The 26253-nt window shown below is 44.1% G+C and overlaps 1 protein-coding gene across 1 annotated transcript in view; it reads right to left on the bottom strand.

Annotated features, from left to right (window-relative positions):
• Nucleotides 1–26253, bottom strand: part of LOC132394274 (contactin-associated protein-like 5) — a 1716192-nt gene that overhangs the window by 965975 nt on the left and 723964 nt on the right. The window contains exon 7 of the mRNA XM_059970198.1: nucleotides 12997–13140. Coding sequence (XP_059826181.1) covers nucleotides 12997–13140 — 144 coding nt within the window. The remainder of the gene's footprint in view (nucleotides 1–12996; nucleotides 13141–26253) is intronic.

Raw genomic sequence — 26253 nt, 5'->3', positions numbered from 1 at the left:
TCAAAGGTGAAAGCACAGAAGTAATGTGGGAGAAGTTTAGGGATCACTTGAGCTGGGTTCAGGATAGGTTTGTCCCACTGAGGCAAGGAAAAAATGATAGGAAAAGGGAACCATGGCTGACGAAACATGTGAGGCAACTCGTCAAGAGGGAAAAGGAAGCATATGTTAGATATAAGAAGCAGGAAGTAGGAGGGGCTTATGAGAAATATAGGGTAGCCAGGAAGGAGCTAAAGAGAGGACTTCAGAGAGCTCAAAGGGGGCATAAGGCGGCCTTGGCATTTAGGATTAAGAAGAACCCCAAGGTGTTCTATGCGTATGTGAAGAAAAGGAGGATGACGAGAACGAAGGTGGGATCGCTAAACGATAAAGAAGGCAACATGTGCCTGGAAGCAGAGGAGGTTGGGGAGGTCCTAAATGAATACTTTGCTTCAGTATTCACAAGTGAAAAGGATCTTGATCAGGATGAGGTCGAAGTAGGCCTGTGTGCGGGACAATGTGGAGGTTAAGGAAGTAGTAGTGCAGGATCTTCTTAAAAATATTAAGATTGATAAACCCCAGGGCCGGGTATGATATACCCTAGGTTGTTGTGGGAATTGAGAGAAGAGATCACAGGAGCATTAGCTATGATCTTTGAATCCTTTTTGGCTGCAGGGGAAGTGCCGGGGGACTGGAGAATGGCAAATGTAGTTCCCTTGTTTAAAAAAAAGTAATAAGGAGATGCCTAGGAACTATAGACCAGTGAGTCTTACGTCAGTGGTTTGCAAACTACTGGAAAGGATTCTTAAAGATAGGATCTACAAGCATTTGGAGAAGTACAGTCTAATCATGGATAGTCAACATGGCTTTGTGAAGGGAAGATCGTGCCTCATGAGACTGATTGAGTTTTCTGAAGAGGTAACAAAAGAAATTGATGAGTGTAGGGCAGTGGATGTGGTCTACATGGACTTTAGCAAAGCATTTGACAAGGTCCCTCATGAGAGACTCATCCAGAAAGTCATGAGGCATGGGTTAAGTGGAACCTTGGTTGTTTGGTTAAAAAATTGGCTTAATGGAAGAAAGCAGAGGGTAATAGTGGAAGGAAAGTATTCTGCCTGGAGGTTGGCGACTAGTGGAGGGCCGCAGGGATCTGTCCTGGGACCCCTGCTCTTGGTGATTTTTATAAATGACTTGGATGCAGAGGTGGAAGGATGGGTGAGTAAGTTTACAGATGACATGAAGATTGGAGGAGTTGTGGATGGAGCTGTAGATTGTTGAAGGTTACAAGAGAATATAGACAGGCTGCAGAGTTGGGCAGAAAAATGGCAGATGGAGTTCAATCCCGACAAGTGTGAGGTGATGCATTTTGGAAGGACAAACCAGAAGACTGAGTACAGGATTAATGGTCAATTACTTAAGAGTGTGGATGAACAAAGGGACCTTGAGGTTCAAATCCATACATCCCTCAAGGTCGCTGCACAGATTGATAGGGTAGTTAAGGCCTATGGGATGCTAGGCTTCATTAACAGGGGGATTGAGTTCGAGTAGAGAGGTCATGTTGCAACTCTACAAATCTCTGGTGAGACTGCACCTAGAGTATTGTGTTCAATTCTGGTCACCTCACTATAGGAAGGATGCAGAAGCTATGGAGAGGGTGCAGAGGAGATTTACCAGGATGTTGCCTGGTTTGGAGAACAAGTCATATAAAGCAATTTTAGCAGAGCTGGAATTTTTCTCTTTGGAGTGTAGAAGAATGAGAGGGGATTGATAGAGATCTACAAGATTATGAGAGGCATGGATAGGGTGAATTGTCAGTACCCTTTTCCCAGGGTACGAATAGTAAACACCAGAGGTCATATGTACAAGATTAAGGAAGAGAAGTTTAGGGGAGACATCAGGGAGAAGTTTTTTTTTAATATATACACAGACACTCAGAGGGTTGTGAGTGCCTGGAATGACTTGCCAGGGATGGTGGTGGAGGCTAAAACATTAGGGGTATTTAAGAGCCTTTTGGACAGGCACGTGGATGAAAGAAAAATGGAGGGTTATGGGGTAGTGTTGGTTTAGTACTTTTTTTTAAGGATTATATGGGTCAGCACAACATGGAGGGCTGAAAGGCCTGTACTGTGCTGTAGTGTTCTATGGTTTTGTGGTTCTAATACATTCAGTATGTAGCACACAGGGAAGTTTGACAGCAACTGTAAGGGTCAAAATATTTATGAATATATAACAGTGAAATATGTCATTTGCAGCCAACTCTAGTCAAGTAAAGGGCTCATTCACATAAGTACTTCATAAGTTCTGGTTACTGTATTAAAGGGAGAATGTTGAGGCTTTGCAGAGGGTGCAGAAGTGATTTACAATAGACAGTAGGTGCAAGAGTAGGCCATTCGGCCCTTCTAGCCAGCACCACCATTCACTCTGATCATGGCTGATCATACACAATCAGTACCCCGTTCCTGCCCTCTCCCCATATCCCTTGACTCCGCTATCTACAAGAGCTCTATCTCTCTCTTGAATGCATCCAGAGACTTGGCCTCCACTGTCTTCTGCGGCAGAGCATTCCACATATCCAACACTCTCTGGGTGAAAAAGTTTTTCCACATCTCTCTTCTAAATGGCCTACACCTTATTCTTAAACTGTGGCCTCTAGTTCTGGACTCACCCATCAGCGGGAACATGCTTCTTGCCTCCAGTGTGTCCAATCCCTTAATAATCTTATATGTTTCAATCAGATCCCCTCTCATCCTTCTAAATTCCAGTGTATACAAGCCCAGTCGCTCTAAACTTTCAACATATGACAGTCACGCCATTCCGGGAATTAACCTTGTGAACCTACACTGCACTCCCTCAATTGCAAGAATGTCCTTCCTCAAATTTGGAGACCAAAACTGCACACAATACACCAGGTGCCCTGTACAGCTGCAGAAGGACCTCTTTACTCCTAAACTCAATTCCTCTTGTTGTAAAAGCCAGCATGCCATTAGCTTTCTTCACTGCCTGCTGTACCTGCATGCTTGCTTTCATTGACTGATGTATAAGAACACCTCAATCTTGTTGTACTTCCCCTTTTCCTAACTTGACTCTATTTAGATAGTAATCTGCCTTCCTGTTCTTGCCACCAAAGTGGATAACGTCACATTTATCCACATTAAACCGCATCTGCCATACATTTGCCCACTCGCCCAACCTGTCCAAGTCACCTTGCATTCTCATAACATCCTCCTGACATTTCACACTGCCACCCAGCTTTGTCTATTCAGCAAATTTGCTAATGTTACTTTTAATCCCTTCATCAAAATCATGAATGTATATTGTAAACAGCTGTGGTCCCAGAACCGAAACTTGCAGTACCCCACTGGTCACAGCCTGCCATTCCAAAAGGGACCTGTTAATCACTACTCCATTTCCTATCAGCCAGCCAATTTTCAATCCATGTCAGTACTCTGCCCCCAATACCATGTGCCCTAATTTTGCTCACTAATCTCCTATGTGGGACTTTATCAAAAGCTTTCTGGAAGTCCAGGTACACTACATCCACTGGCCCTCCCTTGTCCATTTTCATAGTTACATCCTCAAAAAACTCCAGAAGATTAGTCAAGCGATTTTCCTTTCATAAATCCATGCAGACCCGAACTGATCCTTCTACTGCTATCCAAATGTGTCGTAATTTCCTCTTTTATAATTGACTCCAGAATCCCTCCCACCACTGATGTCAGGCTAACTGGTCTATAATTCCCTGTTTTCTCTCTCCCTTCTTTCTTGAAAAGTGGGACAACATTAGCCACCCACCACTCAGCAGGAACTGTTCTTGAATCTATAAAACATTGGAAAAGGATTACCAATGCGTCCACGATTTCTAGAGCCACCTCTTTAAGTACCCTGGGATACAGACCATCAGGTCCCGAGGACTTATCAGCCTTCAGACTCAACAGTCTATCCAACACTGTTTCTTGCCCAATATAAATTTCCTTTAGTTCATCCCTAGTTCCTTTGGCCACTATTACATCTGGGAGATTGTTTGTGTCTTCCCTAGTGAAGACAGATCCAAAGTACCTGTTCAACTCATCTGCTATTTCCTTGTTCCCCATAATAAATTCACCCATTTCTGTCTTCAATGGCCCAATTTTGGTCTTAACTATTTTTTTGCTATTCACATACCTAAAGCAGCTTATACTACCCTCCTTTATATTCTTGGCTAGTTTACCTTCGTACCTAATTTTTTCTTGGTGTTTTGCCTTTTTTGTTATCTTCTGTTGCTCTTTAAAAGCTTCTCAGTCCTCCGGTTTCCCGTTCATCTTTGCTATGTTATACTTCTCTTTTATTTTTATACTGCCCTTTACTTCCCTCGCCAGCCACGGCTGCCCCTTACTCCCCTTAGGATCTTTCTTCCTCTTTGGAATGAACCAATCTTGCACCTTCTGCATTATTCCCAGAAATACCTGCCATTTTTGTTCCACTGTCTTCCCTGCTAGGGTATTGTTCCATTGAACTTTGGCCAGCTCCTCCCTCATAGCTCCATAGTTCCCTTTGTTCAACCGTAATACTGACACATCCGATTTTCCATTCTTCTCAAATTGTAGGTTAAAACATATCATATTATGGTCACTACCTCCTAATGGTTCCTTTACCTTGAGGTCCCTGATCAAATCTGGTTCATTGCACAACACTAAATCTAGAATTGCCTTCTCCCTGGTAGACCCCGTACAAGCTGTTCTAAGAATCCATCTCGGAGGCACTCCACAAACTCCCTTTCTTGGGGTCCAGTACCATTCTGATTCTCCCAGTCTACCTGCATGTTGAAATCCCCCATGACAACTGTATCATTATCTTTGCGACATGCCAATTTTAACTCTGCATTCAGCTTACACCCTACATCCTGACTGCTGTTTGGGGGCCTGTAGATAACTCCCATTAGCGTCTTTCTACCCTTAGAATTTCTCAGTTCTATCCATACTGACTCTACTTCCCCAGATTCTATGTCCCTCCTCGCAAGGGACTGAATATCATTCCCCACCAACAGAGCCATCCCACTCCCTCTGCCAGTCAGTCTGTCCTTTCGATAAGATGTCTATCCTTGAATATTCACTTCCCAGGCCCTGTCCGCTTGAAGCCATGTCTCAGTTATTCCCACAACATCGTATTTGCCAATTTCCAACTGAGCCTCAAGCTCATCTACTTTATTCCTTATACTTTGTGCATTCATATATAATACTTCTAATTCAGTACTCCCCTCTCCTTTCATATCAATTCCTTTTTCACTTGGCCATACTGTATGATCTCTTCTTGAGCTTTCTACTCCATTAATTCTGTTGTCCATTTTAGCTTTTCTTATCTTCACTTTCCCTTTAACTCCATCCTTATATTTCCAGTTCATCCCCTCCCCCCCCCCTACTTAGTTTAAACACATCTGTGTTGCAGTGGCAAACCCATCTGCCAGAATACTGGTCCCCCGCCTATTAGGGTGCAACCCGTCCCTTTTGTATAATTCATCCCTACCACAAAACAGATCCCAGTGGTCCAGGAATGGAAATCCTTGCTTCCTGCACCAGTTCCTCAGCCACACATTCAGATCCATTATCTCCCTGTTCCTGCCCTCTCCAGCACAAGGAACTGGAAGGAAACCAGAGATAACCACCCTGGAAGTCCTGCTTTTCAGCCTTCTTCCGAGTTCTCTGAAGCCACGCTGCAGAATGTCCTTCCTCTTCTTCCCGATGTCGGTTGTGCCGACATGCACTACCACTTCCGGCTGTTCACCTTCACCATTGAGGATTTCCTGCAATCAGTCTGTGATGTCCTGGATCCTAGCACCAGGGAGGCAACACACCATCCTTAAATCTCGCCTGTTGCCTCAGAAACCCCTTTCCGTACCTCTTACTATGGAGTCCACTACTACCACGGCTCTTCCTGATGTCTGACTCCTCGGCTCTGCTTCTGCACCAATTCTCAGCTCGCAGACCTGTCCGCCTCTTAGACTGGCAGTATCTTCTGACCTGACAGCTTCCAAGAAGGTGAACCTGTTTACGAGAAGTACATCCCCTGGGGTCTCCTGTACTTCAAGTGTCCTTTCCTTCCTCATCATTACCCCCTTCCTCTCTTCCGGTATCCTCGGTGTAACGACCTCACTGTAGGTCCTGTCCAGAAAACCCTCATTTTCACAGATAAACCTGAGATCCAGCTCTTTCTTCAGTGCTGCAACATGCTCCTTCAGAAGCTGTATCTGAACACACTTTCCACAGCTGTAGCAGCCGGGGGCACCATCAGTGTCCCTGACCTCCCACATCATGCACGTAGCACACTGAATCAGCTTAGCGGTCATGTCTTCACCCTCTGAAATTGTGCCTGGTGCAGTCTCCTCACCTAAGACTCTCAAGCCAAAGACTAGCACTTTTCACACCAGGCACCTCTCAACCAGGCTGCTCTGCTAGAGCTCTCCTTTTTACTTGCTTGAGCTTTGCCCACTGCAAGGTCACCTGACGTCGATTGCCCAATCAGCTGTTTTCTGCTGTCTGAGCTATTCAAATCTTGATTGCCAATCAACTGCTAATCAATTCTTGATTGTATTATCCAACTGCCAAAACTGTCAGAAGCTCTTGAGCCAAAGACTAGCACTTTTCACACCAGGCACTTCCCTTGACAGGCGATTGGGATTTACCAGGATGCTGCCTAGTTTTGATGTGCAAGACCAGAGTTTGGACAAACTTGGGTTGTTTTCTCAGGGTCCTTGAAGTCTTAGAGGAGATCTAATAGAGGTTTATAAGGTGATGAGAGGACTTGATAGAGAAGGCAGACAACATCTTCTTTCCAGGGATGAAATACCTATTATCAGAGGGCATACATTTAAGGACAGAGGGTAACTTCATAGGAGATGTGAGGGGCAGGGTGTTTACAGAGAGTGGTGGGTCCCTAGAATGTGCTATCTGGTGTGGTGTTAGAGGCAAATACATTAGGGATTTTTAAGAGATGTTTAGAGAGTCACATGAATGTGAGGAAAATGACAGGATATGGACATTGTGCAGGCAGAAGAGATGTTTAGTTCTCTTTATGATTACTAATTTAATTGCTTTGACATAAAATTGTGGGTCAAAGACCCTTTTCTTGTGCTGTACTGTTCTATCTTCAATGTTTTAAGTGTGAAGAAGATTTCTGCCTCTCCCACTCTTTTAGATGGTGAATCAGAACCTTACCATCTTCTGGGGTGAAAAATAATTTGCAACTATCTTCTAATTCTTCTAACACTTCAAAATTGTGCCTTATTGGTCCTTGCCTCTTGCTACAAGAAATAGTGATTTCCTATTTTATCTCTTCTCCTTGTTTAGTTTTCTTTATTTTAGAGATGCAGTGTGTAAGAGGCCCTTCCAGCCCAATCAGCCAGCACCTCCCAATTATACCCATGTGATCAACTAATCTACAACTCAGTTGGCATGACATCTGGAAGATGGTGGGATCTCGGCTAAGTTTTGTCATCAGAGCCACTTATGACCTACCAACACCTCAAAACCTGAACCAGTGGTGGGGAGAAAACCCCACTTTCTCTCTTTGTCAAGCACCTGGATCACTGAGGCACATTTTAACAGGATGCACCATAAGCCTCAGCCAGGGGCGGTACACTTGGCAGCATAACCAAGTTTTCAGACAGCTGGTGTCAATCTTGGGACAGAGGCGAACCCCTATAAATGCTCTCCCACAAACATTGGCAGGAAATGTCCAATTACACGATTTGTACCAGCAGGCCAACTTCCAGAGCACCAAGTAACATCAAAGGATATAAGCATTCTGCAGGTTGCTCGGGATTGGAAAATCGACGTGGACTTGGAGAAAAAGCTTGTGTTTCCCCCAGACATTGCAGCTACAACACTCCGGTCAGACATGGTCCTGTGGTCCACAACAGCCAAGCTGGCATATGTTGTGGAATTGACAGGACCATGGGAAGATGGTGTTGAAGAAGCTTATGAGAGGAAAAAGACTAAGTACTCTGAACTGGCAACTGAAGCTGCTCAGAACGACTGAAAGACCAAGATTTTCCCTGTAGAAGTGGGATGTAGGGATTCGTTACTACATCTACAATCAGTCAATTGAAGAAGATGGGGGTGAGGGGCATCTTCCTCCAACAAGCAATCAAGTCCTTGCCAAATGCAGCAGAAGAAAGCAGCAAATGGATTTGGATTAAAAGGAATAAATGTGGATAAATGTGAGGTTATCCACTTTGGTGGCAAGAACAGGAAGGCAGATTACTATTTAAATGGAGTCAAGTTAGCAAAAGGGGAAGTACAAGGAGATCGAGGTGTTCCTGTACATCAGTCAATGAAAGCAAGCATGCAGGTACAGCAGGCAGTGAAGAAAGCTAATGGCATGCTGGCTTTTATAACAAGAGGAATTGAGTATAGGAGTAAAGAGGTCCTTCTGCAGCTCTACAGGGCCGTGGTGAGACCCCACCTGGAGTATTGTGTGCAGTTTTGGTCTCCAAATTTGAGGAAGGACATTCTTGCTATTGAGGGAGTGCAGCGTAGGTTCACAAGGTTAATTCCCAGAATGACGGGACTGTCATATGTTGAAAGATTGGAGCTTGTATACACTGGAATTTAGAAGGATGAGAGGGGATCTGATTGAAACATATAAGATTATTAAGGGATTGGACACACTGGAGGCAGGAAGCATGTTCCCGCTGATGGGTGAGTCCAGAACTAGAGGCCACAGTTTAAGAATAAGGTGTAGGCCATTTAGAAGAGAGATGTGGAAAAACTTTTTCACCCAGAGAGTGTTGGATATGTGGAATGCTCTGCCGCAGAAGACAGTGGAGGCCAAGTCTCTGGATGCATTCAAGAGAGAGATAGAGCTCTTGTAGATAGCGGAGTCAAGGGATATGGGGAGAGGGCAGGAACGGGGTACTGATTGTGTATGATCAGCCATGATCAGAGTGAATGGTGGTGCTGGCTAGAAGGGCCGAATGGCCTACTGTGCCTATTGTCTATTGTAAGACTACAACTGGGCTGCAAGATGAAGACAGGAGGGTACGGAACTGAGGGAGGTGTATCTGGGATGCCAGGTAGCACCATTGAGCCCTCTGGAGATGTTGTGGGCTTATCAATGAAACGTTAAAGAAGGATGGTGCCCACCTTATGACCCTGATGATGTAGCTACCCTCCTTGTCACCACTCCAAGCCTATTGCCAAAGTCGAGAGTGCCGACTTATCATAGGGATTGAAACATCAAGAAGTACCACCACCCCCCCCCCCCCCCCATACATCTTTTGTGATATGGGGTAACTGGAGCACCTGGAGTGAACCCATGCATTTATGGTGAGAATGTACAGACTCCTTACAGTCAGCAGCAGAAATGAACCCAGAATGCTTCTTCCAATTTTATTTACAGATGCAGCATGGCCTTAAGCTTTCCAGCCCAATGAGCACACACTACAAAATTATGCCCATGTGACCTCTTAGATTGGCTAGGGTTGGATCAGGTGTTGCTGGGCAGCACGGCTTAAAGGACTGGGAAGGCCTACTCCACACTGTATCTCTTAAACAAATAAATACATAATTAAAAAGGTGCATCAAGCCTTTCCTGTGGTACAGTGACCAGCTCTGGTTGATAAGTGCGGCACTTGGATGTGGTAAGTTCCTTAGGAGCACAAGATGATATCAAAACATTTAGTACACATACTCAGATCATGGAAGACATCAGTGGCATCATGAGGCAAGCTGAATCTTTGATGAATAAGATCAGAGTTCCACTGTTAGCCACTGACCTATTCAGGAACCTGAGCTACTTGGCTGCACACTGATAACGAGTTGCTTATTCATGTCAGCACAGAAATAGAATGGTATGAGTTATGGCATCAGAGCATGAAGAATCTCTTTGATAACTGCAACAAGCAGTCTCAAAAGCGACCAATGTGGATTAACATTTTAATGAGTGATCAATCATAATAATTACATTTTTAAGCACACACATCCCTGCACTACTCAGAGCACCGGTGAATAACGTTTAGCTGTCAGTCACAGCAGGTAAGTTGTAACAATCCAGGTATAGCTGTTTGTCCCACTCCCGTCAGGGAGGAGGCTATGTTGCATCTGCACCAGGACCACCAGACTCAAAAACAGTTACTTTCCCTAAGCAGTCAGGCTGATCAATACTTTCACCAATTAACCCCCACTACCACTACTTTAACATTTCCTGTCAGCCACCTTATATACAGCCTAGCTTCACTTTATGGGAATACAATCAATCTATGTAAGATAACTTATGTATTTATATTTTATGTGATTTTTATTATTTTTGTGTTCTTTATCTTTTGTGAATTTTTTTGTGCTGCAACTTCAAAAAAAGCGAAAGTTTGAGGGAAGTAATCCCAGAACCTAGGGAGAACTACCAGCAGTAGACCAATTAGAACTGGGATTATAAAATAAACTGGAGTCAAAAAACATAGTACACTATGGCATGGTACAGGCCTGTCAACCCTTTCCTCCTAAACAGTGCTCCATTCTTTTATCACCCATGTGCCTATCTGAGAGACGTGCCTCTAATATATCCGCCTCTTTCATCAGCCTGGCAAGTGTTCTACACATTCACCTCCCTCTGTGTGCAGAATGTACCTCTGACAATCTCCCTAACTTTCCTCCAAACACCTTAAAATTATGCCTGCCTTGCATTTGTAATTTATGCCCTGGGAAAAGTCTCTGGCCATCTATTTGACTGATGTCTCTTATCATCTTACACAAGTAACCTCTCATCACTCTTCACTCTAAAGAGAAAAGCCTTAGCATGCTCAACTTATTCTCATAAGACATGCAATCACCTTCTTAGACTGGCCCTCTTAGAATGGCAACTTGTTTCCATTATAGTGTTGTGAAGTGATTAATGAGGCCAGTGTGGGAACTGCAGACTCTCACAGACTGAATAGAAGGTTGCTTAAGAGGTAGGCAGGTGAGACTGTTGTGAGGTAGTGTGATCCTTCTACAATTTAGTCTGGCTTTCTGCATGCTCCTAATGATGAACTTAATATTCCCTATGCCAGTACAAAAATTCCTTCCTCTTTCGAGATTCTCAAGGGTCACTTGCACTTTTTTCCAAGGAGGTTTTGAACATATGCTTAAATCTTGCTCTTTTCCAGATATCTTTGTAACTACATTCAAAGTATACATAATGATTTTAGCCAGTGAACAATAAAATGGCAGATTTGTACATTTGCAGCACTTTTGCCTCAATACCTATACAGCAGATTCTGGGTAATTGGGCCATTGCTTATTTGTTCTTAAAGAACAAAAACTAATCAAGAAGATAGCCGGGATTCCTTTCTTTTATTTGGGACACTAGAGCACTTAATTGGGACAGAAGACTGTTGCTGAACAGTTTCTAACATCAGTTGTGTGCACTTGTGTGGTTGTTAGGCACTATACCATGCTTAAAGTGAACAGTTTTTAAATAGCATCAGTTGTTTTTGTTCAAAAAGCAGTGATTTTTGTCACTGATAGTGAGAAATGAACATTAAGATTAATCAGAACTCTTTTGCTTCAAGGATTCAGACATTGAGATTCCAGAAACAGCAGGGAGTGAAAATGAAACAATTTCACTTCAAGTTAGAAACTATGAAGAATTCGAAGATATCAACAATCATCTTAAATGTTACAATGAAAATGAAGATTTGGAGAATGTCACCAATGAAAATGTTGTGCAAAGGCAGTCCATTATCTGCACTGATTTTGTTCATTTACACTCAATCAAAAGAACACAGTGGTATAAAATGGATGAGTTATTCTATTGATAACAATCAGGAACTAATATACAGTCTTCTAGTACTGTAGTAGTATTGCTAATGTTCTAATTTGTTCTACATTTCATTTAGATACATATTTTATGACTCCATTAAACAGTAATTTGTCTTTTCTATACCTTCTTAACTATTTCTATGAAACTGCTCCTGCTTAGTTGGATCAAAATATACTGGTTCCGATGTGTAACTATTAACTGGAATCCACTGAAATTTGTTGAAGTTTGATACATATTGTACATCTGATAATTTAAATCCAGTTAATTTTTATGTTAGTTCTCTCAGAGAACGTATGCAGAGGTATTTACTGGAGATATTTACTAAAAGAAGAATATAAGCAACAGTAGTAGTCCAATGGCTCACTGAGAGGATATAACTAAAAACGTGAAAGTAACACAGAGAATGCTGGTGAAAGTCAACAGGTCAACCAGCATCTGGGGAGAGGGAAAAATAATTAATGTTACAGGTTGATGACCCTTGACTAGGACTAGGAAAAGTCAGAACAAAGTAAGTGCTGCATTGCCAGTATTATATTGTGGCAGTTAGTGTAATACTATCAGAGGGCCAGGACCCAGATTTACTCCCAGCTACTGTCTGCAAGGAGTTTCCTCGTACTCCGTGACTGTGTGAGCCTCCTTCAGGAGCCCTGGTTTCCTGCCACACTCTAAAAACATGGGTTAGTAGTTTAATTAGAGTAGTTGGGCCAAAGGGCCTCTTACTGAGCTGTATCTCTAAATAAAGTTACTACAATAAAATGAAAGCATGAAGAGGCAAGGGAATAAATGGAAGGGTACAAAGGTATAAATGGAAATGGAGTGGAGGGTACAAAGGACAGAGCAACATAAACATCACAAGGATGATATGATCTTTCCTGAGTTTTGCCCATGTCAAAAACAATGCCTCTTTCTTTGCTTTTACTGTACTGCACCTATTTCGCTGTATCTTAAAATTATTTTTATCTTTAACATTTTTTTCCCAATTCCGAGGGAAGGTAATTGATCTTAATTGAAGGTAAACACTAACTGTTTCTTTTGTTACTTGCTGGATATCTCCAAAATTCCCCCATTTTAAATCCTGTGTTCCAGTATTTATAGATGGTAATTTCTGGATTGAAATGAAATCAAACCTGGTTACCATCAAATGGAGCATTTGTTTGTACCCAGTTTCATCAAGGTCAAATGTCACAGTTTTATTAATGATTCATTCCAAAAAATACTCTTTTTCATTGTGGAATTTAGCAAGTTTCTTACCACAACATGTATTTGAGGTTTGCGTCTCTTGGCCAGATCAATAATATTCACTCCATTATAATAGAGATTTTCAATACAGCCATGGAAATTCTTCCTCAGAAATGTCACCGACTTGCCCGGAACTGGAATTCCTCCGAAACTTAGCTTTTGAACAAGAAGTAAATAAACAAGTTATTATGTTACTTGATAACAAAAGAAAATACATTTCCTACCTTCAAGCAGTACAAGAGATCATTATAGTTTCCAGGTCAATATCAAAATATTTCATCTAATACCCACTCAAGTGTGGATAAATTGGCAGCACCCTCTGATCTGAATTCCCTGCCACCACCCAGTTCTCATCATGTACCAGAAACTTTATACCATTTACTTTTTAACTTATTTCATGTATGTATCCTATTACTTATTAATTTATTTGTGGTAATACTACTCTATGTGTTATATGTGTGAGTTATACTATATATACCCTGTTGTTAACTTTGTATAGAGGAACATTGGCTCCTTTGGCGGTATACATCTGTAAGGTTGAATGACAATAACTGAACTTGTATCAGAGGGTTAAATTCCATTCTAGAAACCTAAGAACAAAGATCAAGGCTAAGGCTCTACAGTCTCGAGTTGAGTTGTTCTCCCAGGAGCTTTGGAGGCTGAGGGGCAGTTCATATGTAAAATTATGAGAAACATAGTTGGGTAGGCAGTCAGAATCTTCTTCCCAAGGTAGAATTGTCAAATGCCAGAGGATATAAATTGGCGTCAAGGTCAGTACACCACTCTGGATTGAATGGTCAGTCCAATGTTGTGGTGTTCTATGGGCAGAATTGCTGTAGATGTAGAATTTAAGATGTAATATTAAACAAAGTTTCCATCTCAAAGCCGAGAAAGCACAAAAGTGGCAGTATCTTGAAAGATGTAAGAGAATTGCTCGTACTGCCTTAATCAGTGTTTATTCCTCAGTCTATAAATGGGATTACTTGATCATTGTGGCTCCTTGCTGTGTTCGAATTAGCTGCAGAAGCCGCTGCAGTGGTTAAATTGTATTGGTTTTAAAAATGCTTTGTTAATTCCTAACAGAGGCTTTAAAAGTGTTGTATAAATACTGGTGAATCTCCTTATTCTTTCTGGGTCAAAGTTTCATCTGTGATTAAACTGGTACTAGCATGAGTATTTAGAGGTGTCAGAGGTAGTCCGAAGAAAATATTCAATCACACAGCAGAGTTCAAAAGTATTATTTGACTGTAAAAATGATAATGTTCTAAGTACATAATCAAATCTTAACCTCATCCAGCAAACACGAGGAAATCTGCAGATGCTGGAAATTCAAACAACACACACAAAATGCTGGTGGAACACAGCAGGTCAGACAGCATCTATCGGGAGAAGCACTGTCGACGTTTTGGGCCAAGACCCTTCATCAGGACTAACTGAAAGGATAGATGCTAAGAGATTTGAAAGTAGTAGGGGAGGGGGAAATGCGAAATGATAGGAGAAGACCGGAGGGGGTGGGACGAAGACCGGAGGGGGTGGGGTGAAGCTGAGAGCAGGAAAGCTTGAAAGTAGAGGATTTTAATTCCACGTCCCATTCCAATTCTGATATGTTGTAAGTCGAACAAGTGCTACACCTGCCCTTACACTTCCTCCCTCACCACCATTCAAGGCCCCAGACAGTCCTTCCAGGTGAGGCGACACTTCACCTGTGAGTCGGCTGGTGTGGTATACTGTGTCCGGTGCTCCCGGTGTGGCCTTTTATATATTGGTGAGACCCGACGCAGACTGGGAGACCGATTCGCTGAACACCTACGCTCGGTCCACCAGAGAAAGCAGGATCTCCCAGTGGCCACACATTTTAATTCCACATCCCATTCCCATTCTGATATGTGTATCCATGGCCTCCTCTACTGTCAAAATGAATCCAAACTCAGGTTGGAGGAACAACACCTTATCTACCGGCTGGGTAGCCTTCAACATGATGGCATGAACATTGACTTTTCTAACTTCTGTTAATGCCCCTCCTTCCCTTCTTACCCCCATCCCTGACATATTTAGTTGATTTTTTTCTCTCTCTGCCCATTACCCTGCCTGTTCCCGATCTCCCTCTGGTGCTCCCCCCTCCCCCTTTCTTTCTCCCAAAGGCCTCCCGTCCCATGATGGCTTCCAGCTTTGTATCACTTTCGCCAATCACCTTTCCAGCTCTTGGCTTCATCCCACCCCCTCCAGTCTTCTCATATCATTTCACAGATCCCCCTCCCCCTACTACTTTCAAATCTCTTAGTATCTTTCCTTTCAGTTAGTCCTGATGAAGGGTCTTGGCCTGAAACGTCGACAGTGCTTCTTCCTATAGATGCTGCCTGGCCTGCTGTGCTACTCATCCAGCTCTCCTTGCACCTTAAACCCTATATAACTGCATTCAGATTGGGAGCCGGAATAGCCACAACCCCTTGAATTTGCACCAACATCCAATCAGATCTTATTCTTATCTCAAATTTGCATGACTCCTGATAATCTTTCACCTCTATGCAACTCTGCGTTAGTCATTTTCAAAAACTGTTTGTACTACCTGATAAGGAAGAGAATCTCAAATACTTGTCACCCTCTAAAAACATATGTTAATCATCACGCTTTATGGTTTAGTGTCAAAATTCATTTGTTAGTACTTCTGTGAAGCACGTTGGGGGGGGTTTTACTAAATGAATAGAAATGTGTGGTAGCACTCGAAGAAGAGGAGTAAAAGTTGGAGTACTCACATGGAGCTAGTAATGGACATGACATGATTTTTCAATCTCAGTATGGTGTGAAAAATGTTGCATTAGAATATTGTGTTATCCACAGCCTCATTGATGATTTTTCACTTGAAGACATTCTTATAAATCAGCCCAGTCTTCAATCTCATTCCTTAATATCCTATCTATAAAATATCACCCTACTCAAAATGTTCTAGAGCCATAGAGTTACACAGATACAAACTGGCCTCTTAATCTACCATATCCAGGCTAATGCTTAAGTACTTAACAAATCTAATCCCGTTTACCAGCACTTGGTCTGCATCCTTCTGTGACCTGGTAGTTCAGGTGCTGGCTGGGATACTTATATTTTGTGAGAGTATCTTTCCACATATTCTCAAGATGTTATCAGGAATCGAGGGATTAAGTTATAGGGAAATATTAGACTAATTGACCCTTTAGAGCATAGGAGTCCAAGGGATAATTTTATAGACATAAATAAAGTCATGAGTGGGCGTAGATAGGGTAATGGTCTTTCTTCCAGGGTTGGCAAATTCAAAAACTAGAGGACTTAGTTAGAAGTGAAAGGTTTCATAAGAACCTGAGAGGCAACACTTTCTTTATACACTGGTGGGATATGTATGCAGCCAGCTACCAGAGTAAGTAGCTTTCTTTTATTTAGAGATGCAGCACAGAGTAGCCCTTCCAGTCCTGATGAAGAACCTCACTGTCCAGCAAACCCCAATAACCCCTGATTTAACCCTAACCCAGTCATGGAGCAATTTGCATTGAATAACTGTCTTACTGTTACATCTTTGGAACATGGGAGGGAACTGGAGCACCCAGGGAAAACACACACATTCCATGGGAAGGATGGGCAAACTCCTCAGAAAGGACTCTGGAATTGAACTCTGAACCCTGATGCCCTGAGATGGAAGAGTATCGCCCTAACCACTACACTAATGCTAGTTGAGGTAGGTCCATTAGATACATTTAATGGACACTATATGGATGACAAGAGTTTAGGGTAGTGGTTGCCAACCCATTGATTGTGATTGACTAGTTGATCTTTGAGACTTTCCCAGTTGATCCCGAAAAAATAAGAAAAATAAATACACAAATACTGTTGAGAGATTGTTTCCGGATTGCGGGGTTTTAGTTCAGTTCTTTCTGTCCAGTGCGCATGCGTGTAGCTCTCCCTTACTACACAGTGTACTTCAGTGGTCCTCATTCAAGCGAGGAAATGCTATGAGTCAGCTGCACCTTTCCTCATTCCCTGTCATGGCCACTGCTGAACTTGAACGCACGCGAGGTCATCAGTCGCCTAAATGCAGTGATACCATCACGCCAGGGATCACTGGTTGCCCTCGGGTGACCGGCGGGAAGTGTCATCGCTGCTGGCCTGGAGCGCTGCCTCTGAACCTATTTACCACACCGAATGTTCGTGGGGAACCCGGTGCTAAAATATTTGCAGACGACCTAATTCAGACTCAGTGTTTCGTAAGTATCAGAGCAGCTACCACGCTGCGATCTTCTGAAACAAACATTTGTCGGCCGATAGATCCTACAAGGGGGGTGGGCGGGTGCTCTGTCACACTCCCCACTCGGTCGGATGCGCTCTCCGGACTGCGACCACCGCGGCCCCGGTACGAGGACCTCCGGCCCTGACCTTGTTCTCTCATCCCACCCATGACCAGCCACACCTGGCCAAGGCATCTGGCAGCGGTCGGGTGGGAGGCTGAGTTCGTGTCCGGAGGCTGTCTAATGAGGCAATGTCTCAAATCTGCTAGAGTACCCCGAGTCCAAGCACCCAGCACTTAAAGACGAACCCGCTGAGATTTCTCAGCAGAGAAAACATGAGCAAGCGGGACAGAAGCCGAGAGCCGTGAAAACTAGAATAGACTGGACATAAGGAACCTGCTTCGAGAATTGCTGTATTCCGGTTGTGTTTAACACCATCCCGCAACCCCCCCCCCGTGCTCCCGTTGGCCGGTCCGCAAGAATATTATCAATATTAAACCAGTCCACGGAGCAAAAAAAAAAATAAGGGTGGGTACCCCTGGTGTTTATATATTATTTTTACTTCTGGGTTGTGGGGTTTTACTTCCAGTCTTTTCTGCCCTGGTGCGCATACGTGTAACTAATTGATGTGGGGTCGATCTTGCCTTTTACTGAGGCCGAGGCAGGGGATCTTAGGCTTAAAAAGATTGGTGACCACTAGTTTAGGGGAATATGTCCAAGTATGGTGAAGTGGCCTTATCGTGACCATAGAACAGGCCACTCTCAGGTTGGAGGAATAACAGCTCATATTCCATCTGGGTAGCCTCCAGCCTAACAGCATGAACATTGTTTCTTCTGACTTCTGGTAATTTTCATTTCCCCATTCTGGCTTCCCTCTTATCGCTTTCCTTCTCTTCACCTGCCCATCAACTCCCTCTTCTTCCCATTATCACATGTCTGTTCTTCTTCCCATTATCACATGGTCCACCATCCTCTCCTATCAGATTCCTCCTTCTTCAGCACGTTACCTTTTCCACCTATCACATCCCAGCTTCTCACTTCATCCTCCATGCACCCTGTAATGGGCTGAGTTGATCAGACCCAGAAGACCCAAACCAATGTGAGTGCCCAGGATGTAGTAACAAGTGTACGAGCACAACAAAGTAACTTAAATCTAACTTATTACCATAAAACAGCACAAATAAACCACACTAAATACTACATAGCAAGTTATAAAGATTTCAGGGCTTGCGATTTTTAGTCACCACTCAATTGTTGCCATAGTCGTGGGACCCGATTATCACTGTTGTCAGGAGAACTCTGAATTCCAACTTGTGAAATCCGCCTGGGTCCATCCTAGGCACCGATGATCATGATTCCTCAGTCTAAGTGGATCCCAAGAACCAAGCCAAAGGTGCTTCAGTAAATAAGGGCTCAAACCACAAGCAAAGAGAGACACACACAGAGACAGATAAATTCTTTGGTCTTCTGTTCTCATTGCACTAATGCCTGAAGCTAAAAAGGATTGAGATCCTATTAGCAAATGTTTAACAAACCCACTTTGTTTAACTTGTATAGACACCTGACATGCCGTGACCTCACAAAGAGTTAAAATGTCACTTGGAGTTGATTAGACTTCTGTCAAATATTTTTTACAAAATTTAATACACCACAGCACATACGCACCTACCCTTTCACCTGATCTCACCTATTATTTTCCAGCTTGTACTTCCTCTCCTCCACCTATTTTCTTTTCCAGCACCTTCCCCACTCCTTTCCAGTCCTGATGAAGGGTCTCAGCCTGAAATGTCAATTGGTCATTCCCATCCATAGATACTGTCTGACCTGCTGAGTTCCTCCAGCATTTTATGTGTTGCTCAGGATTTCCATGCTCTACAACTCTGTGACTCTGGTATTTTCCACCTTCCATCTACCATCTGTGTGAAAGACTCAGGCACTTATATTTTACTCCAGCTTTCCTACAACTAGCTTGTAATTACCTGGCTTAGTCCAGTGTGCTTCATGAATAAATGTACCTAAAACATCTGCTATTCTTCAACATGGCCTTCAGTGCTATCTGCCACCTGGCTTTCCACTTCATGTATTTTTACCTCTGAGTTTTTGTTTTTGAAGTTATGCCCGAGTTCTTCAAACCCAACTCAATTCCCACTACTGGAAAGTATCAGCATATGCTTATGATTATATTTATCATTAATCAATAGTGCATATACTGTATTTCACCACTGTTTTACAGATTCATAGAGACACAGAGAGTTGCTACATGCAGGCAACCAAGTCCATGCCGACCATCGAATACCCATTTGTTCATTAATCTTACCCCAATGGATTTATTCTCACAACAGGTTTCACCACTCATCTGCAGATCAGAGGCAGTTTATAATACTCAATTAGCAAATCAACCCTGGTCCAACACTCTACCTTGAAATGTCACCAGCTCCAACCCTCTAAATCCACAAATAAGACCATTGGATATAGGAGCAGAATTAAGCTATTTACTGTATTGAGACTGCTCCACCATTTCATGATGGCTGATCCAATTTTCCTCTCAACCCCAATCTCCTGTTTTCTCCTCATATTTGTTCATGCTCTGACCAACCAAGAATCTATCAACTTTTGCCTTAAATAAAGACTAGGCCTCCACTGCTGCTTGTGGCAAAGATTTTCACAGAATCACCACCCTCTGGCTAAATAAATCCCTCTCATCTCTGTTCTAAAAGGACATCCCTCCATTCTGAGGATGTGTTCTCTGGTATTAGATTCTCCCATCATAGGAAACATCCTTTCCATATCTAATCTATCAAAGCCTTTCACTATTTGATAGGTTTCAATAGATTCACTCCTCATTCTTCTGAATTCTAGTGAATACAGGCCCAGAGCCATCAAATGCTCTTCATATAACAAACCATTCAATCCTGGGATCATTCTCATGAACCTCCTTTGAACCCTCTCCAGTTTCAGCACATCCTTTATAAGATAAGCAGCCCAAAACTGTGCATGATACTCCATGAGGCCTCACCAGTGCTTAATAGACTCAACATTACCTTGTTGCTTCAATATTCTAGATCTCTTGAAATGAATGCTAAAATTGAAATTGCAATCCTCACCACAGACTCAAACCGCAAATTAACCTTTAGGGAATCCTACACAAGGACTTCCAAATCCCTTTGTGCCTCAGTTTTTTGTATTTTCTCTCCATTTAGAAAAAAGTCACCCATTTCATTTCTTCTACCAAAGTTCATGACCATACCATTCTTGACACTATTACATGTGCCATTCCTTTGCCCATTCTCCTAATCTGTCTGAGTCCTTCTGTAGTCTCTCTACTTCCTCAAACTATCTGCCCTCCGCCTATCTTTATATCATCAGCAAACTTTGCAACAAATCCATCAATTCCAACATGTATATCATTGACATATAATGTAAAGGAATTTGTCCCAACACCAATCCCTGTGAAACACCACTGGTCATTGGCAGCCAACCAGAAAAGGCTCCCTTTATCCTCACTCTTTTCCTTCAGCCAATCAGATACACTTTATCCATGATAGCATCTTTCCTGTAAGGATCCGATCTCCAACCCTCTAACCTCTTTCCTCATCCCAGATCCAACCCTTTCCTCTCCTCTGATCCCATCTCCAACCCTCTAATCTCTTTCCACATCCCAGCTCCAACCCTTTCCTCTCCTCTGGTCGAATCTCTAACCCTCTGTTCCCAAATGGCCCCAGTTGCAAACCACTCCTAAACCCTGACCCAAGCTACAACCCTCCAACCCCTTTCCTGACCCCAGCTGTAACCCTTTCCCCTCCCTGCCCCCAATTCCAACCCTCTCACCATTTCCTTGAGCCCAAACCTCTCCACTCCTTGAACTCACCTTCAACCATCTCCTCTCCCCGACACCAGCTTCAACCCTCTTCTCTGCTTGATCCTGTTTCTAATCCTCTCCCCTCCCTAGACGTCAGATCCAAATTTACCCTAACCCTAGCACGAACCCCTGTTGTGTCTTCGGAGGAGATGCTGCCTGACCCACTGAGCTCCTGCAGTTTGTCTGTGTGCTCAAGCAAATGAGAGGTGGTGCCTAGAGCAGCTGGAGGAAGCCATGCAGTCATAGGGAGTAACATTCAAACTCCATGCACTCAGCACCAACCATCAAGGATGGAGTCAGGATCATTGCAGCTGGATTCCACTGTGAGATTTTAATTTGTTTACCCATGGTTTTAGAGATACTTAATCTCAGAGATATAAATTATACCCAAGAGTCCTTTTGTGGAGTCTTTCTTCAGATATTTTAAAAATTCCATATACACATTAACCACACTATCTTCATCAACTTTTCCCATTATAAGAATCAATATGAAGATTGTGACTTCACTTAAAAAGCACCAAGTCTCTTTCTCAGATCAGATCTGGTTCACTTTTAATATACAAGTAAAATATTCTCCAACTAACTGGAAAAGTTAAGGATTCAACAGCTCAAAAGACAAAAACACACGAAGTGCTGGAGGAACACATGTCATTGGGCAGTTTTTATTCTGAAGTCATGATGGGGGTTAGATCTGCAGTCATTTGGGGGTAGAGATTGGAAATGGGGTCAGGAGAATTGAGAGGGGATTCAGGAGAGGGGAATGGGTTCGAGCTGGGGTCAGTTGGGGGTAGATGGCTGGAGATAGGGTCGGGGAGGGGAGAGAGTTAGAACTGGGGTCAGGAGAGGGGACAGTGTTTGAGCTGGAGCCAATTGTGGGGGAAAGATTGCAGTTGGGATCAGGGTAGTGGAGAGGGTTGGAGCAAGGATTGGGGGAGTGGGGAGGATTGGACCAGGGGCCAACGGTTGGGAGATGATTGGAACTGGGCTTAGGAGAGGAAAGGGGGTTAGAGTGGGGTCAGTGGAGGGTAGAGGTATGGGGCTGGGGTCAGGGAAGGGGAGAGGGTTGGAACTGTGGTGAGGAGAGCGTAGCGTGTTTACTTTGGGTTGAGTAGAGAGGACTGGAGTTGGGTTTGAGGAAGGGAGATGATTGGAGCTGGGGTCAGGGGAGTGGAGAGGTATAGAGCTGGGTTTAATTGGGGTAGAGGGTTAGAGTACAGGTCAGAGATTGGGAGAGTAGGGTGGAGCTTGGGTCAAGAGGGGAGTGAGTTGGAGCTATAGTTAAAGAATGGTAGAGTGTGCGATCTGGTCCCAGAAATGGAGGGGGTTGGAGCTGGGACCAAGATGCATTATCAGACATTTCCCAATGCTGTATTCCATTGGCCAACTTTTTGCCCGTTCTTGTAATATCTCGAAGTCCTGCGGCAATTGCATTACTCTACCTACCCCTCCACCTATCTTTGTATCATCTGCAAAGTTTGCCACAAAGCCAACAATTCCATTATCTAAATTACTGAAAAACAATGCGAAAAGTAGCGGTCCCAATACTGACCCCAAAGGAACACCACTAGTCACCAGTAGCCAATAAGAAATAGCCCCCGTTATGGCTCACTCACTGCCTCCTGCCTGTCTGCCATTCCTCTATCCATGCCAGTATATTTCCTGTAACACCAGAGGATTTTATCTTGTTAAGCAGCATCATGTATGGCATCTTATCAAACACCTTCTGAAAATCTACTGCCTTTTACTTTGTCCACCCTGTTTGTTATTTCCTTGAATTATAACAGATTTGTCAAGCAAGATATCCCTTGACGGAAACTATGCTGTCTTTGACTTATTTTATCATTCGTCTCCACGTACCCCAAAACCTCATCCTTAATAATGAACACCAACACTTTCCCCACCACTGAGGATAGGCTAAATGACCTATAATTTCCTCTCTTTTGTCTTCCTCCCTTCTTACTAGTGGAGTGACATTTGCAATTTTCCAGTCCTCCAAAACGATCATGAGCAACGCATCCGTTATCTCTTCATCAACCTCTCTCAGGATTCTGGGATGTATCCACGTAGCCCAGGTGACTTATTCACCATAGGACCTTTGAGTTTAAATAGCATGTTTTCCTTTGTAATAGCAAAGGCACTCACTCCTGCTCTCTGACACTCTCTGGCATACATGATAAAGAAAAGTACTTATTACATTATTCTGCCATTTTTTGTCCCCCAGGGGTCAGAGGAAGGGAGAGGTTTAGAGCTGGGGTCAAGTGAGGGGAGAGGGTTTGAACTGGGTTGAGGAGAGTGGAGTGGATTGAAGCTGGGATGAGAGGGTTCGAGATGGAGTCAGGAGAGCGCAGAGTGTTGGAGATGGGGTAAGGACTGTAGAGAGGGTTGGAACTGGGATCAGCAGTTGTGAGACGATTGGAACTGAGATTGGGGAAAGGGAGAGGGTTGGAACTGGGGTCAGGCGAGGGGAGAAGGGTTGGAGTTGAGATCAGGCGTGGGGAGAGGATTGAAGCTGGGGTAATGCGAGGCGTGAGGGTTTCAGCTGTGGTAAGGCAAAGAGAGGGTTGGAGTGTGGTCAGGAGAGGGGAGAGATAGGAGCTGGGTCAGGAGAGGGGAGAGGGTTGGAACTGGGGTAAAGTGAGGGGTGAGGGTTTCAGCTGTGGTAAGGTGAGGGATGAAGGTTGGAGCTGGGGTCTGGCAAATGGAAAGGTTTGGACTAGGTTTGGGGAGGGGAGAGGGTTAGAGAAAGGGTAACGAGAGGGGACAGTGTTGGAGGTGGGGTCATGGGAGGGGAGGGGTGGTTTTTAGCTGGAGCTGGGATCAGCGAGGGGAGAGGGTTAGAGCTTGTTCAGAGGAGGGAGATGGTAGGATCTGGCATCAGGGGAGTGGAGAGGTCTGGAGGTTGGGACAGGAGAAGGGAGATGGGTGGAGCTCAGGTCAAGAGAGAGTAGAGGTTGGAAATGGGGACAGAATTAGGAAGAGCGTTGGAGCTAGGATCAGATGTGGGGAGGGTTTTGCAGCTGAGGTCAGTGGAGGATAGAGGATTGGAGCTACGATCAGGAGAGGGAAGTGGGTGGGAGATAGTGTCAGGTGAGGGCAGCGGGTTAGAAATAGGTTAACGAGAGGGGAGGGTGTTTGAAGATGGGTCAGGGAAGGGGACAGTGTGGGAGCTGGGGTAAGGGGAGAAGGGGCTGAAGCAGAGTCAGGGAATGGGTGAGGCTTGGAACGGGTCAGTTGAGATGGAAAACGTTTGGGCTGGGATCAGGAGTGGGAGGAAGTTCTAGCTGCAGTCTCGAGAGAGGATAGGAGTGGAGAGGTGTCAGTGGAGTGGAGATGGATGGAGCTGGGGTCAAGGAAGGGGAGAGGATTTGGAGAAGGCATCAAAAAGGGGAGAGGGATGGATCTGGAGTTGGGGAGAGGAGAGGGTTAGAGCTGGAGTCATTTGGGGAAGGGTTGGAGCTGTGGTCAGGAGAGAGGAGTGGGTCAGTGCTGGGGTCAACTGGGGGAGAGAGGTATAGTTGGGGTTAAGAGAGGGGAGGGAATTTGAGGGGATGAGAGAGTTTGCAATATTGCCCCAAGAGCAGAGTAGGTTGGAGTCTGGGTCAGGAGAGGAAAGAATTTTGGAGCTGGTTTAGGGGAGGGGAGAGTGTTCGAGATGGTGTCAGGAATGTAGAGAGAGTTGGAACTGTGTCAGTAGTGGAGTCGGCTGGAACTGGGATTGGGGGAGGAGTTGTGTTCAAGGGAATGGAGAGGGTTGGCGCAGGGGTCAGCAGAGGGGAGAAGATTGCAGCTGGGTTCAGGGGAGTGGAGGGGTTTGTAGCTGTGTTCAGGGAGGGGAGAAGGTTGGAGCTGGGCTCATTCTGGAGGAGAGTTGGAATTGGGGTCAGGTGAAGGAAGAGGGTTGGAGATGTGCTCAGTTTGCAGGAGAGGGTTGCAGATAGGGTAAGGTGAGGTGAGACGTTTGGAGCTGGGGCCAGGGAAGGGAAGGGGTTTGGATCTGGAGTCAAGGGGATTGGAAGGGTTGGAGCAGGGTTCAGAAGAGGTAGACAGTTGGAGCTGGGCTCAGTTAAGGAGATATGGTTGGATCTGGGGTCAGGAGAGGGGAGAGGATTGGAGCTGTGGTCAGTTGGGGGAAAGAGTTGGGGATGGGGTAAGGAGAGCAGAGAGTCAGGGGAGTGCAGAGGGTTGGAACGGCTGAGGACCGGAGAATGTTGAAGCTGGGGTGAAGGATGGGAGAGGGTTGGAGCTGGGGAGAGAACATTGGATCTGTGATCGGAGAGGGAGAGTTTTGGAGCAGGGGTCAGGGGAAGAGAGGTTTGAAGCTGGGGCTGATGTGGGGAAATGATTGAATGTGGGGTCAGGAAGGGAGAACATTAGATCTGAGGATGGGGAGGTAAGAGATTTGGAGCTGTGAATAGGAGAGGGGAATGGGTTGGAGATCTCCACTGTTGTGGAAAGGGGGTTAGAGTGAGGAGCAGAGAGAGGTTTGGAAGAATAAATAAATATCTGATGTGAGAAGAACATTTTCCTCTCCTATCAGATTGCTTCTTCCTTAGCCCTTCAGCTTTTTCACTTATCTTCAGGCTTCTCGCTTCATCACCCTCACTGGGTTTCACCTATTACCTAGCAGCTTGTAGTCCTTCCACTCCCCCCACCTTCTTACTCTGGCTCCTTCCTGTCCTGATATAGGGACTTGGTCTGAAATAAATAATAATAATAATAATTATTATTATTATTACTTTATTGATCTTGAGTGGGAAATTATTTCTTTACAGCAACAACACGGCTATTTATTTGTGTCCACAGATGCTGCCTGACCTGCTGAGTTCCTCCAGAATTTCAAAATTCAGGATTCAAATATATTTATTTTCAAAATACATGCAATATATGTACTTGTCACAATATACTGTACAACACTGAGAATCATTTCCTTGCATGTGCATAACAAGATGGACATACAACCAATGTGCAAAAACACTAATCTGTGCAAATGCAAAAGGAAATAATAATAAATAAATAAACACTAAATATCAAGAACTTGAGACGAAGAGTCCTTGAAAGTGAGCCCATAGATTGAGGGAACAGTTCAGTGCTGGGTGAGAGAAGTTGATTGAAGTTATCCCCTGTAGCTCAACCTGTTGGTTGAGGAGTAACAACTCCCCC

The sequence above is a fragment of the Hypanus sabinus genome, chromosome 5 (genome assembly GCF_030144855.1).
Source record: "Hypanus sabinus isolate sHypSab1 chromosome 5, sHypSab1.hap1, whole genome shotgun sequence".
NCBI classification, from domain to species: Eukaryota; Metazoa; Chordata; class Chondrichthyes; order Myliobatiformes; family Dasyatidae; genus Hypanus; species Hypanus sabinus.
This window is presented reverse-complemented; position numbering and strand designations above follow the sequence as displayed.